This window comes from Podarcis pityusensis (genome assembly GCF_964106645.2).
Source record: "Podarcis pityusensis genome assembly, chromosome: 16".
NCBI classification, from domain to species: domain Eukaryota; kingdom Metazoa; phylum Chordata; class Lepidosauria; order Squamata; family Lacertidae; genus Podarcis; species Podarcis pityusensis.
The window spans coordinates 38,931,083-38,944,963 of record NC_138041.1 but is presented as its reverse complement, the minus strand read 5'-3'; the positions used below and the strand labels follow the sequence as shown (position 1 = coordinate 38,944,963).

General features: G+C 44.9%; 1 protein-coding gene across 1 annotated transcript; it reads left to right on the top strand.

The window, feature by feature from the left end:
- Positions 1-824: 824 nt before the first annotated feature.
- Positions 825-10,971, top strand: DENR (density regulated re-initiation and release factor). Its single transcript, XM_080985677.1, has 8 exons — positions 825-1,017; positions 3,396-3,510; positions 4,570-4,589; positions 5,840-5,924; positions 7,792-7,875; positions 9,058-9,174; positions 9,558-9,697; positions 10,659-10,971. The coding sequence occupies exons 2-8, from the start codon at positions 3,405-3,407 to the stop codon at positions 10,701-10,703; spliced, it is 597 nt and encodes a 198-aa protein (XP_080841803.1). The 5' UTR covers positions 825-1,017; positions 3,396-3,404; the 3' UTR covers positions 10,704-10,971.
- Positions 10,972-13,881: the final 2,910 nt, after the last annotated feature.

Here is a 13,881-nt window from a genome sequence, read left to right as displayed (position 1 = left end):
CAAATAATAATTTACTGCCCCACAAAAGACCCCCCATAAAATAAAATTATTTTTTGTTTTGTTTGTTAGCAACCTACCCAACAGTGCATCTGCCAGAACAACATTTTCAGCAAAACTCTTTGTTACAAGTGGGAGACAAAGAAGATAAGGCTTTTCCATTCCTTAGGATATATGATCTACTCTGTGTAACTCCACGTGTCAAGAAGAAAAAGAACTGGAAAAGAATGGAATAAAAATTAATATTTTTTAATGGATTTTGAATAAATGCACAATAAATTGTTACTGTTTTGAATTTAATTGTGCTATTGTCTTCCATTGATCAGCACACTTTTGATCAGAAGGTTATTTCGGGCTGATCTAGCGCAAAAATAATGAGGATCCGTGTTTTTTAACCATGTTTTTGCGCCACTGCAGCCCCACGAAACAGTGGATGCATGATTTTTTTGATGCTGCCTACAGACTAAGACATGGTCTACAGTATCATGGCAGTTTTATTTAATTTGAATGAAAAAATCTTATGAATTCATGAGGATCCGTTTAAAATCAGTTGGATCCGCCTTTTACCCGTTTCCAACCGATAATACAGCTCCCTGCAACATAAAACATTTTAACCAAAGATGATTAAAGTTCATTTCAACATAGAACATTTTAACCACAATAATAAGGTACAGCAACACGATGCGGGGCTCGAACCACCAAAGCGCAGCCCAAGGTGGGCGGAAGAGGAGGGAGGAGGGAGGGAGGGCTCCGCGCGAGTACGGCGGCCGGGCCGGCCCATTCCACGCAGTCGCAGCGAAGGCGGAGCCGCTCCTAGAACGAGAGTCATCGCCAGCCCGGGCGACTCTTCGGAAGGAACCTCGCGAGAAGCGGGCGGCTCTCGCGATATCTCCCTGTCCCTACCTGAATCTGCTGCTTGCTGCTGCTGCTGCATGTGCCACTCAGGAGGGTGGGAACGGCAGGAGGAGGAACCACCGCCCCCTTCCTCCCCCCGGACCCCGGCTGAGGGCCCCCCCTCGGGTAAGAGACGCGCCCCCGCCCCGCTGGCTCCCCCGTGGCACTTGGTGGGCAAACTTCGGCTGCTGCCCAGCCCCGAGGCTGGCACGGCTCCCTCCCCCCATGCCCTGCCCAGCCCCTCCCTGGCATCTCCCTTCCTCTTCCCCCCCCCCCAAAGTTGGTACTTGCAGCCCGGCCTGCATCGTGGCCCCCCACCCCTTTGGGCGACACCCCGTCCGCAAAAATGGTTCTGCTGGTGCCCGGCATTCAGGGCTGCCCCCCCCCCACACCCTGGACAACTGTTCCGGTGCCAGGCTCCCAAAGCCCTGCAGGGGGCTGTGGAGAATGGCCCCCACCCAATTCCTGAAGAGCTCAGTATGAGAGAGGGAAGGTGGGCAGAAGTGAAGGAGGAATGAAATGGAACCTAGCATAAATCAGTTTAAAAATATCAGATAACAACAAGAAGAAGCTTAAATTAAAACCACTTTGGTTGGTGGAATTGGCATCACTGAAGGTGCCACATAATACCCGTTCCACTTTTGTAAGAACTTTGGAACTCCCTGCCTATTGAGATCAAGCAGGCGCCTTCAGTCTACTCTTTTTGGTATCTGCTGAAAACATTCTTCTTTAGACAAGCCTACCCAGCTGTATAGAAAGTTGAGGTGATTTTGGTCTGTATTTTTAACCTCCATATGTTTTAAAATATGATTGTGAAATTTTCTCATTTTTGTTGTTTCTTCTTTCTGTAAACCACTTTGAGGTGTTTAACACTCAAGCCATGCATAAATTTTATTAAACAAACAAACAAACAAACATGACCTGACACAACGACTTAATGCTGTAAGCCTAGTGGCATCTGCTCAGAAGTAAATCCTGTTGAATTCAATGGGGCTTACTACCAGGTAAGGGTTTAGGACTGCAGCCTTACTCTGGCTCAGCCAGTTGTTTGCCTAGATTTAGACTTTAATTTAAGAGTCGTGGCACTGTGGGTTAAACCACTGAGCCTTGGGCTTGCCGATCAAAAGGTTGGCAGTTCGAATCCCCGCAACGGGGTGAGCTCCCGTTGCTTGGTCCCTGCTCCTGCCAACCTAGCAGTTCGAAAGCACGTCAAAGTGCAAGTAGATAAATAGGTACCGCTCCAGCGGGAAGGTAAAGGCGTTTCTATGTGCTGCTCTGGTTCGCCAGAAGCGGCTTAGTCATGCTGGCCACATGACCCGGAAGCTGTACGCCGGCTCCCTCGGCCAGTAAAGCGAGATGAGCGCCACAACCCCAGAGTCGGTCACGACTGGACCTAATGGTCAGGTTCCCTTTACCTTTAAGCTTCCTGTAGGGATATTAAAAGACAAAACAGTCCCTGTTTGCAGGCCCACAGTGTTCATTGCTTGCTTATATCCTGCTTTCTGAGGCAATCCCTAATAGACATGATGCAAAAAGGAAAAGGAAAAGGAGAGGAAAGAGGAAAAGTATCATATTTGTATCATATTTATTTACTTATAGAAAATTTATATACTGCTAATTCTCCCTCCTGTGCCCCATTGTGGCCCATTTGCTCTCTGTTTATTGCATGATTTCTTTCTTCTATGACTTGATTTGTTGTAATGCAGTTTGGAAAATTGTTTTTATCATACTCTATTCTGCTTTACTATACTGTGTGAAAAGTGGTATATAAAACTTTTTATAAATAAACAAATTAAAAACCTAGCACCCACACACCACCCAGATCCTGGCCCAAGCTCCCTCATACTGTAACAACCCCACACCCCAGTGCCCAAACCTCCTTGTTTTGCTAGGACCGTAGCTTGCTTTCTTTTAACTGGTTCAGTTGCCACACACACTCTTTTTTGGTTCACACTTGGTATTTGTAATTAGTAATTATTGTTCATCTCCCACCACTGTGCTTTGCCTGCCTCAAGATTGGTACCCAGATTTATAACCACCACTTTCACATTCAGTATCTTATTCAAACTGGTACCTTGGGCTGTTCCTTAGACACACAAATGCCAGTCCTTTGGCTTTCTCTACTGTCTCTGCCCCAAAAATTCAGATCCATCTCCCCATTCCCACATCTGTGCTTTGCTTCCTGGTGGTAGTAGCAGCCACAGTAATCTCACTTTGCCTCACACACTTACATCTATACTGTCATCGCTCAATACTTTCTCCCTTCACCTTCTCTTTTCGGGCCCAAATCCCGTATAGAGGATTGCAGAGTAAACCAGCCATCTCTTACCACACCTTTGGTCTTGAGCAGCCTGTTGTTGGTTATTACATTAATTCAATTTATATCCTGCCCTTCCTCCTGAAGGAGGCCAGGATGGCAGTGCCATGCCAGCTGCTGCCCCTGGTTTGCATTGGTTTCTAAGGCTGAGATATGTACTGAGCTGCTCTGCTTGTGTGATTCCCAGACTTGTGATATGGCAATGGATGCACCTGAGTCTGCACTTCTTGATTGTAAAGGAGACCAAAGGTGCCACGCGAGGCCAGACGCAGACTATCCTCTCCGAGTTCTCTACTGTGGAGGCAAGTACTAACCAAACTGTTACTGTAAATAATAACAGCTCAGGGTAGTTTACAAAAGAGGGCAAGTTGTTGATTATTTAAAAAACAGAAAGGAGCCTTGTGACACTTGAGAGCCTAACTATTTTTTCACTGTGGCTTCTGTATATTTGATCAGTGATTTGTACCCCCTGATTTGTACTCAATTATGAAGTTTGCACATTTGACTAAATCGTGATTTAGCATAGTGAGGACTGGCTGCACCAAAGCCTTGGGGTTATCCTCTCCCATCTCCTTCTCCCCCCCCCCCCCCCCGAATAGTTTTTATTAAAGTTTGAAAAAAGATCTACAAAGATTAATATCAAATACCCAATAAATGAATTAAATAAAAACACAAACCAACGAGGAAAAGAAAAAAGGGGAAAGATAAAAGAAAAGAATTTGTGGAATGCCCTCCCTGGTGAGGTGCTTCTATCTTCCTCATTATGAACTTCTCAAGAGGAATTTTTAAAACATTCCTGTTCACCCAGGCATTTGATCACTGAAATATACTGTTTCCTGCAACCTTGAAGTTAGTAGTTGTGTGAGGATACGTTGCTGATAGTTTTAAACAAGTATCTATTTTACTTTAATGGTTATTGTTTTTACTGCTTTGTTGTTTGCTGCCCTGGACTCTCTTATTTCCTTGGTCCTTTGCTATAGCTTTGGAGGAAGTCTGCGGCATCATTTTGTCAGCTTAACTTGCAGTGTAAAATGAGTAACAAAGGAAGCTGTAATATACCAAGTCAGTCCATTGGCCCATCTAGTTTAGTATTGCTTACACTTCCTGGAAGCAGCTCTCTAGGCGTTCAGACAGGAGGAGACACTGCTAGCCCCACTTGGAGATGCTGGGGACCTTCTGCATGTATAGCAGGTGCTCTTCTGTTAAGCCGCAGCCCCTCCTTGATTTTTCCTTGGAGAATTCCTCTTAGTAGGAATCAATAGACTATTTAGAAGTTTTTGTCTTAAATGTTAATTTTTTAAAAATATGAAAACTGCGGAGAAAACGAAGAGAAAAAACTCCCTTTCCTTTTCTTTCCACAGTCTGCTCGTTGCCAACAGAGGTGAGTTGCCTTAATTTTGATTGATTTAGGCCTGGTCTACCTATGGAAGCAGTGGAATGAGGCAATTGCCTGGAGTGTGTGCCACTTCTTCCCAGACTTGTCTCTTGTTCTAGATCCTTGCTCTTTTCTCTCTGTGTCTTTCATCATTCTTCAACATGATGCCCTTAAGTGGTTGCTGGAATACAACTCCTATCATCCCTGACCACTGGCCATACTTGCTGTGGCTGATGGGAGTTGGAGTCTAACAAGTACTTGGGGGGGCACAGCTTACCCCCCCCCTTTAGATATTCTGGGTAGTCCAAGACTTTACTGATTTTGGTAGTGAGCAGTGGCAAAAAGAGAGGGGAAAATTACAATAGACACCGTGCTGTCAGGTGCAAGGACAGGTGGGCATGTTTTGCTGGACTTAATTAGACCTGCTCCTGGAGCTTTCCCTCCCTGCACGAAAGCCTTTTAACTATATATATGTTGAATTTTACAAGGATAACAAAACATATGTCAAGATGTGAGTTATGCCAGGCAGGGAATTCCACAAAGCTGTGGCCATTACTGTAAAGCAGGTGTGGGGAACCTTCAAGTCCCCCAGATGGTGTCTTAACTACAACCCTTACCATCCCTGGCCATTGGCCATGCTTGCTAGGGTTCTTGGGAGTTGTGGTTCAGCAAAATCTGGAGGACCAAAGGTTCACCATGCATGCTGTAAAGCAGGGGTTGGCAAGGCTTACCAAGCATGGGCCGGATCACTCTCACGGGGCCGGATCCTCCGTGGGCCGGACCGGTGCAGCGTGACACCAGAAATCGCATCTGTGCATGTCTGTGGTGCTGGAAATTGCTTCTGCGCATGCCCAGACGCCAAAAATTGCACCTGCGCAGAAGCGATTTTCGGCATCTGGGCATGCACTGAAGTGATTTCCGGAGCCGTGGGGACTCGCCGAGCGAGCGGCTCGGTTCAGGGACCAGTTAAACGGCCTCCATGGGCCACCTCCGGCCCATGGGCCTTAGGTTGCCAACCCCTGCTGTAAAGACTCTTCACCCCACTGGTGGGGAATTGGCACCAGGAGCAGAACTTCCTTTGATGGTGCTCAGGAGTGGGAGAGGCACTCTTTAATAATATGCTGAACCCAGGGTACTTGTCAGCCCTTATTGTACTATCATCAATGCTACTATTATACCCTGTGAAAATATGTGTGTGTGTGTGTGTGGAGGGGTTCCCTCAACTAACAAACTTATTCTGTGTGCTTTTTCCTCAGTATTGCGAATACATGCCGGATGTGGCAAAATGTAGGCAATGGCTAGAGAAAAATTTTCCAAATGAATTTGCAAAACTTACTGTAGGTAAGAAGATCTCTGTACTGTTTTTAATGTGAGATTGTAGGACAATGAAAAGGGTTCAGATGCTCAAGAGAGGATAAAATCAAGGGAAATTTTGCCACAGATATAAAAAGGAGCAGGATGTGCGTCTTTACGTGTAAACTATCTGTAATTATACTACCTGTAATTAGAACTGAGCATAACTGCACAAAATTCTTCCAGGATAGTGTCCCTAGTGCAGCAGGGGCAGGGAGACTTGTGGTATCTATGCTTTCTTTTACTAGAACTCTGAGATCCGCCAAGCAGAACCAGGTGGAAAATACGTACACTTGGGGCTGAAAAATTATGATCACAGGAGTATGTTCTGAATACCAGCACTGAACTGAATCCAACCCTTCCACACAATCATCCAGTGATGGAGCCTTTGCCAACCAGGTGCTCTTCAGATGTTGGTGGACTACTGCATGCTGCGCAAGGCTGATGGGAGTTGTAGTCCAACAATGTCTTAAGGGTGCCAGGTTGGTCAAGGCTGCACTACTGGCTGCCTCACTTTCCTTCCAGCATTCTACATTTCATGGTATGATTCCCACCCCCAGGTAGGATAGCTATTTTATTTTGGCCATTGATAAAACATAGGGCGTCAGAAACCCACAGTGGGCTACATCTCACTAGTAGTAACTAACTGCTTCTTTCCAAATTTCATATCCCCTTTCACTCTGGACATAACTGTGTATTACTCCTGGATTTGCTGATACATGCCTCTTGTATCCCACAACCGTCTGCTTGGATTACCGACAGACACAGAAGGTCTGCTAAGCACAACTAACCTGGACCAAGGCTTAAACAGATTATCTACAAGAGCTTGTGTCTTAATTAATTAGTTAGTCTTGAAGGTAGCCCAGGACTCTTGTTTTTGCTACAACAGGTCAGCATGACTACTCTTCTGGAATATGTTCCATGAAAGCTGTGTTGCACTATCCCAAATGTCTCTTCAATTTCTAGAGAAGAGGTAGTCTTCCTTTCTGTGGCGGATGCTTACTGGGGAGTAAATCCATCATTTTTTTTGTATGCCACCTTTCCAAAGTTAAAACTGAAGGCGGCTTACAACATATAGGCAACCCCTGTTTTGCATGGGGGTTACATTCCGGGTCACAGTGTGTGTCTGCGGAGCGTGCGTAACCCGTTCCACCCCATTATACCCACTTTTCCTGCAACTTCTGGGTTTGTGACAGTGGGCATGTGCTCATTTGCACATTCTTTGAACACACGCAGAATGGGAGTTGCCTGTATTTAAAAATTTCATAACTACAAACATAACAAAAGTTGTTGTTGTTGTTTAGTCGTTTAGTCGTGTCTGACTCTTCGTGACCCCATGGCCCAGAGCATGCCAGGCACTCCTGTCTTCCACTGCCTCCCGCAGTTTGGTCAAACTCATGTTGGTAGCTTCGAGAACACTATCCAACAAAAGTAGTCATAAGCAATAAACAAATCATCAGAAAGAATATAATCAAACTGAACAATTTTCACTTAAATAATAAGATAAAAAATAAAGCTACAAAAAATTAACAGCAGCAACTCTTCCCCCGCTAAACAATACCCCAGCCCAAGATTCTGTTCAGCCGCCTCAGCTTTTATAGCTGGAGTCAGTCAGGGACCTGCCTTGCCAGGCCAGGCGAGAAGAGGTCTGCAAAGGGAGGGAGCAGGTCTTCTAGGACTCACAGCCAAGATGGTCACTGTTGATGCTCCACTGTTGTGGGAGTGTGTGTGTGTGTGTGTGTGTGTGTGTGTGTGTGTTTAGTTGAAGTACCATTATTTGCAAAGTCACTTGGCACTCAAATTTCTTTTCTCCCCCCAAGCTCAATTAATTAATACCATTTTGTTCTTCATACAGAAAATTCTCCTAAACAAGAATCTGGTGTTGGAGAAGGACAAGGAACAGTGGGTGAAGAGGAAGAGAAAAAAAAGCAAAAGAGAGGCAAGGTCTAAACCAGGGGCAGGGGATTTTTTTCAGCCTGAGGGCATCATTTCCCTCATGGACACAGCCAGGGTGGTGTAGTTGTTAGAGTGTCAGGCTAGCACTTGGGAGACCAGGGCTTGAATATCCACTTGGCCATGAAACTCAACGGGTGACCTTGGACTAGTCAATCACTCTCAGCCTTACCCACCTCACAGGGTGGTTGTGAGAATAAAATGTGGGGGAGGAGACCTATGCACACCACCTTCAACTCCTTGGGGAAAAAGGTGGGATATAAATACAATAGGTAGGTAGGTAGATAGATAGATAGATAGATAACTAACCTTCCAGGGTCTGCATGCTAATAGTGGGCAGGATGGGGGGACAGAAATGGGGGGGGGGCTAGAGACAAGTGTGGCTCGTGCAAAGAGTGTGGCTCTTAACCTCCTTAGGGTAGGCTACATTCGAGCCACATGAAAGTCAAATTATCACACTTTAAAGAGACATGCCTGGAGAAAGAGTGAGTGGCCTGGGGGAAAAAAGTTTTGGTATGTTTAGCCTGGAGAAGAAAAGACTAAGGTGATATGATAGCTGCCTTCAAATGTATGAAGGGCTGTCACATGGGAAATGGAGCAAGCTTGTTTTCTGCTGCTCTGGAGGGTAGGACACGAACCAATGATTTCAAGTTGCAAGCAAGGAGATTCTGATCAAGCATTCTGAAGAACTTCCTGATGTTAAGAGCTGTTCAGCAGTGGAACAGTCTACTTGGGAAGGTGGTGGACTCTCCATCAATGGAGGTTTTTAAACAGCACTTGGGTACTTGAGATTCCTGCATTTCAGGGGTTTGGACTCTTGGGGTCCCTTCCATCTCTCCAATTCTGTGATATTCCTGAGGGTCAGATTAAGAGGTCTGGAGGGCTGCATTCACCTCCCCCACCCCAAAGGCCTGAGGTTCATCTCATGAAATCTTGGTCTAACTAGCTGGTGATTTATGAGTTTGATAGAATAGTAATAATAAGGGGAACGTTAAAAGAATAGCTGGGTCTCGGCTATTTTGTGTTGGGGTGGTGGACAGCAGTGCTGGTGGAGGGATAGGAAACTATAAAACCCAACCAGTCCCTGACGCTTGTGTTTCTGTAGTCTGAAGAGCAAAGTGTGGGTTCTGAGGTGTTTATCGATAATGATGTTATGTTATGTTCCTAGGTGGAAGAGGTCAGATAAAACAGAAGAAGAAGACGGTACCACAAAAAGTCACGATAGCGAAAATTCCTAGAGCAAAGAAGAAATACGTTACAAGAGTGTGCGGTCTTGCAACTTTTGGTGAGTCAAGAAAGGGCCTTGTTCACATGGAGGTATCTGTGACATTTAAACAATTTTTTCATGCAGAGCATAGTTAACAATGGAACTTGCTACCCCAGGAGGTAGTGATGGCTTTAGAAGAGGATTAGACAAAATAATGGAAGATAAGGCAGTCAGTCAGCCGTGATGGCTTTGCTCTGCTTCTGAATACCAGTTGCTGGAAGCAGCAGGAGCAGAGAGGTGGTCTTGCTTGTGGGTTTCCCAGAAGAGGCATTTGTTTGGCCACTGTGAGAACAGGATGCTGGACTAGATGGGCCGCTGTCCTGATCCAGCAGACTGTTTTTCTGTTCTTAGAAGAAGCAAAGAAGAAATCAGTATTGTTTTATTTGTGTTCTTTTCTACAGAAATAGACCTTAAGGAAGCACAAAGGTTCTTTGCTCAGAAATTCTCCTGCGGTGCCTCAGTAACAGGAGAGGATGAAATAATCATTCAGGGGGACTTTACAGACGACATCATTGACGTCATCCAGGAAAAGTGGCCTGAGGTAAATAATTTCTCTCCCCATGTATTTCCTTCCTTATCCACTTGCATCCAATTGAACTTCTGGTCACTGTGAACTTTTAAGTTTTGCACTGCACCACCAAGACACTTCAGGCAACATTGTCAGGTGTCTGTGAGAGGAAAAAGAGTAAGAATTGGTGAGAGGAGTTGATGGCTAAGTTAACTACAGATTTAGACCTCATGAAGACTAAAAACTCTGCATGACACTTTCAGCAGGGTTGCCATATTTCAAAAAGTGAAAATCCAGACACAAAAGTTGCAAAAAAAAATTTTTGAAGTTTTTGAGCTAGTTTTAAGGGAAATCACCCGAACCAACGCTGCTGACATGGGTTGCCATACGACCAGATTTTCCCAAACATTTTTAGCGGTTTTCGCCCGGACACTGCTTCTGACTGCAGTATTTTGGCTGTGTCCAGGAAATTCGAGACGTATGGCAACCCTACTTTCAGGATTCTCTGGGTGTGGAGCCACCATAATTTTTTGCAGCCTAGTTGTGGTCATGCATGTTCCTAGATGGGCAGCACTCCAGAGTTTCTGACTGGAAGCTCTGCCGTGTAGCTGTTCCAAGCAGGGCTTGGAAGTCACTGCCAGTCAGTGGTGCTTGGCTTCCTTTGAACCCAAGCTGTGCTGCAATGGGGAAATGGGTCTCCTGACATCATGATGACATGGGATAAAGCAGTGGTGAGGGACCTCAGTTTCCAACCTGCTGGGCTGAAGAGGCTTCCCACCCTGGCTCAAAGGAAAGGTGCTGCAACTTCTTTGTGTGTGGCCCCAGAGAGGCTTGCCAGGCGCCTCCATGTGGTCTTTTAAGCACCAGCTCACCTTGTTACCTTAGGCCGTTTTAATTACAATCCATTGAGTGCTTTAGCATTTGCACCAACTTCTCTCTTGTTGGGTTTTATACTTTTAGTTGCTTTTTGATAACAGAATTTCGTATCTTGCAGGTTGATGATGATAGCATTGAAGATCTAGGAGAAGTAAAGAAGTGATGCTGTTTTTTTAAAAGAAGAAAAACAACACTGCCTTCTAACAAACACCAAGTTCTAGTCAACGTAGCCAAAGCAAGGCTTCTACGTGTGTTCGCCTGACAGCAGAACTGTTAAAGGGGCACCCTTATTACTGTTGGCATTTTCACTGTTCTGTATTGGCTGCTTATTTTCTGTTTGTGATTTTTGCCAAAGTTTAAACCTGGGGGAAGTGAGACACTCATGCCTCCGCATGAAGTAGAGACTTAAATAAAGAAGTTATTGTTCCTCACCAAGTGAGCGGTTCCTTTTTTCCTAACACAATTCTCAGTCCCTCAGAAATACTGAGGTATTCTCTCAAGGCTCAATCTACTAGGTATTTAAAGTAGACTTTAAATCTGGTTTTTGTCTTTGAGGTGCTGCAAAGCACTCTCTTTTTTGGGTCTGTGCTGCAAGAGGCTAACCCAGTTGTTCCTTCTGGGGTTTGTAGGTGCAGAGTTTGCCTTCAAGGTGCTTGGCGTTTTGCATCTGTACAATCACAAGAAGAATTCTGGCCTTCATGGCTATGGAAAGGAACTTTTGAACATGGGTTCAAAAATCATCTTGACAGATCTGTGTTGGTTTAGGGAATGGGTAGTGATGAGGACTTACTACATTGGCTGGCGAATCAAAAATCCATGTCACAGTAGGGTAATACCTTTAGACCAGCTAACCTGCCACAGGATATTAAGCAAGATTTCGACTTCTCCATAACTATTGACATCACATGGCTTTTGAAAATAGGTAATTTTGAGAGGTTTGCAGACCTGAGGAGGGCTTCCAGCAGTAAATGAATTGGGGTTTTCACACCATGCTTACCCCTTCATTTCTGTCCACAGCTAGTAGAAGGAAAATGAATTATTCCAAATAAGCACTATTGCATCCCTGTTCTTGATATACAGTAGTACCTTAGTTTTCAAACGTAATCCGTTCCAGAAGACAGTTCAACTTCTGAAATGTTTGAAAACTGAGACGCAAAGGGCGGTCTGCCAATTCAATAGAGAAAATTGTGTGAAACAACAGATACACGTAGTGGAACCCATTCAACTTCCGAGGCACTGTCGAAAACGGAAGCATTTACCGTATTTTTCGCCCCATAGGGCGCACCGGCCCATAGGGCGCACCTAGTTTGGGGGGGGGGGGATAAAAAAAAATTTCCCTCCCAGGTGCGGGGCTGGGGCGGGAGAAGCCCAAGCTTCCCCCGACCCCAGCCCCCAGAACAGGCTGCTATCCGCAAGCCTAGGGAGCCCGTCGCGACGTCACGCCGGTCTCCCCAGGCTTGCGGAGAGCTACCTGAAGCCTGGGGTGTGCTCCGCTGCGCGCCCCAGGCTTCGGGATGCAGACAGCTCTCCGCAAGCCGTGGGAGCCTCGCGGGAACTCTCGCTCTCCAGGCTTCAGTGAAAGCCTGCATTCGCCCCATAGGACGCACACACATTTCCCCTTCATTTTTGGAGGGGGAAAAGTGCGTCCTATAGGGTGAAAAATATGGTATTTCCGGGTTTTCAGCGTTCAAAAACTGAAACGTTCGCGAATGGAGACATCCGAAAACCGAGGTACCACACTATGTTTTTGGTGCCTTTCATTTTGGATTTTTCTTGGCATGGAACTTTTGGGTGCTTTCTGGTATTGTTGTTTACTATAACACATGGATGTGCTTAATGATTATGTTTACAGCTGCTTAAAGTGTACAGCTGCAGTCTTTCAGTATGCCATATTTACCCACCCTGCAGAGAAGAATTAATTCTCTTTACATTTGGTCTGATAAAGAGTTGTGTATGAACTGAAAGTTTGCATCCTTCTACACTGTGACCAAAAGCTGGTCAAACAAAGGATTATCTCCATCTTTAATTAGGACCTTGGAAACAAAATTTCAATATATAGATGTTGTTAATCTCTGTGTTTCATTTCATTCTCAAAATAGTAGTTTTTGGAAATTAAATTCCAAATATATTCAGGGAAAGTTGTGTGATCCAGCTGCCACATAATACCTGAACTGTGTATTGCCTTGGACAAACACAATTCACAGAACAGTTCTACTATCACACCTTCCACCAGTCTGGTGAAAAATGTAGCTATTTGCTCTGTGACTTGAGCTATTTGGGGAGACAGCTGCTATGCTACCATGACCTGTTTAAAGAATGCAGTTCTAAACAAAAGTAGGATAAATCAATTTGGTTAAGAAATGTTTGTTAGGAAAGAAGTGTGTAGTGGGAAGGGGTGTGCTATACCTGGGATGATTTTAACACAGGGATAGGAAACCTGTGGTCCTCTGGACGTTAGGCTACAGTTCCAATCATTCTTGACCATTGGGCATGTTAGCCGAGTCTGATGGGAGTTGGATTCCAGCATCATCTGATGGGCCACAGGTTTCCCACTCCTGTTTAAAAAGATGTAGAATCTGGGGTGAATTTGTATTTGTGCTTATGGACAAAGTGTGGATTCTGACCTGTAGCAGTCATTTTGAATTAATTTGGAGAAAAATATGGAATAAATCAGTGTGGGGTTAATGCATGTTTTAACATTCAAGGGCTTGGCTGTTAGGAATAAAACCTGATTCTGTATAAACAGCTAAAGCGTATTTGGGGGAGGAGGAAGCAAAATTCTAGTCTGCAATAGTCACTCCAGATTATGTTCTACCTCTGCTTGTGGAGGCAGCACACCTCTGAACACAAGAGCCCATCTATGCCAGCATCCTTTCCTCACAGTGCCCAACTAGGTGCCCATGGAAAGCAGGGCCTGAGTGTGACAGGATGCTCCACTGCTGTGTTTTACAGCAACTGGTATTCATAAGCATGCTCTGAATACTAGTTATTGAAGACAGCCCTGTTGAGGGAAGCTTTTAATGTTTGATGGATTACTGTATTTTAATATTTTGTTGGAAGTCGCCCAGAGTGGCTGGGGAATAAATAAATTATTATTATTATTATTATTATTATTATTAGGAATTCAAAGTGGGCTTCCCATGGGCCTGTGGTTGGCCACTGCAAGAACAGTGTGCTTGCCTAGATGGGCTCTTGGCTGCATCCACCAGGACTTTATTTTGTTCTTACTAATGAAACAGGAGTACAATCCAATTGTGCTCTGGTGCTAAAACACAGCTGTGGCAGAAGAGGAGATTCTAGTCCAGGATAAAACACTGGGAAACAAACATACGAAGAGCTCT

Bases quoted from the DNA above. Each gene is read 5' to 3' on its own strand.
- DENR (XM_080985677.1), top strand. From the start codon at position 3,405: ATGGCAATGGATGCACCTGAGTCTGCACTTCTTGATTGTAAAGGAGAC. The intron at 3,511-4,569 runs GCAAGTACTAAC...TTCTTTCCACAG, and splicing joins CCGAGTTCTCTACTGTGGAG to TCTGCTCGTTGCCAACAGAG. The intron at 4,590-5,839 runs GTGAGTTGCCTT...CTTTTTCCTCAG, and splicing joins TCTGCTCGTTGCCAACAGAG to TATTGCGAATACATGCCGGA.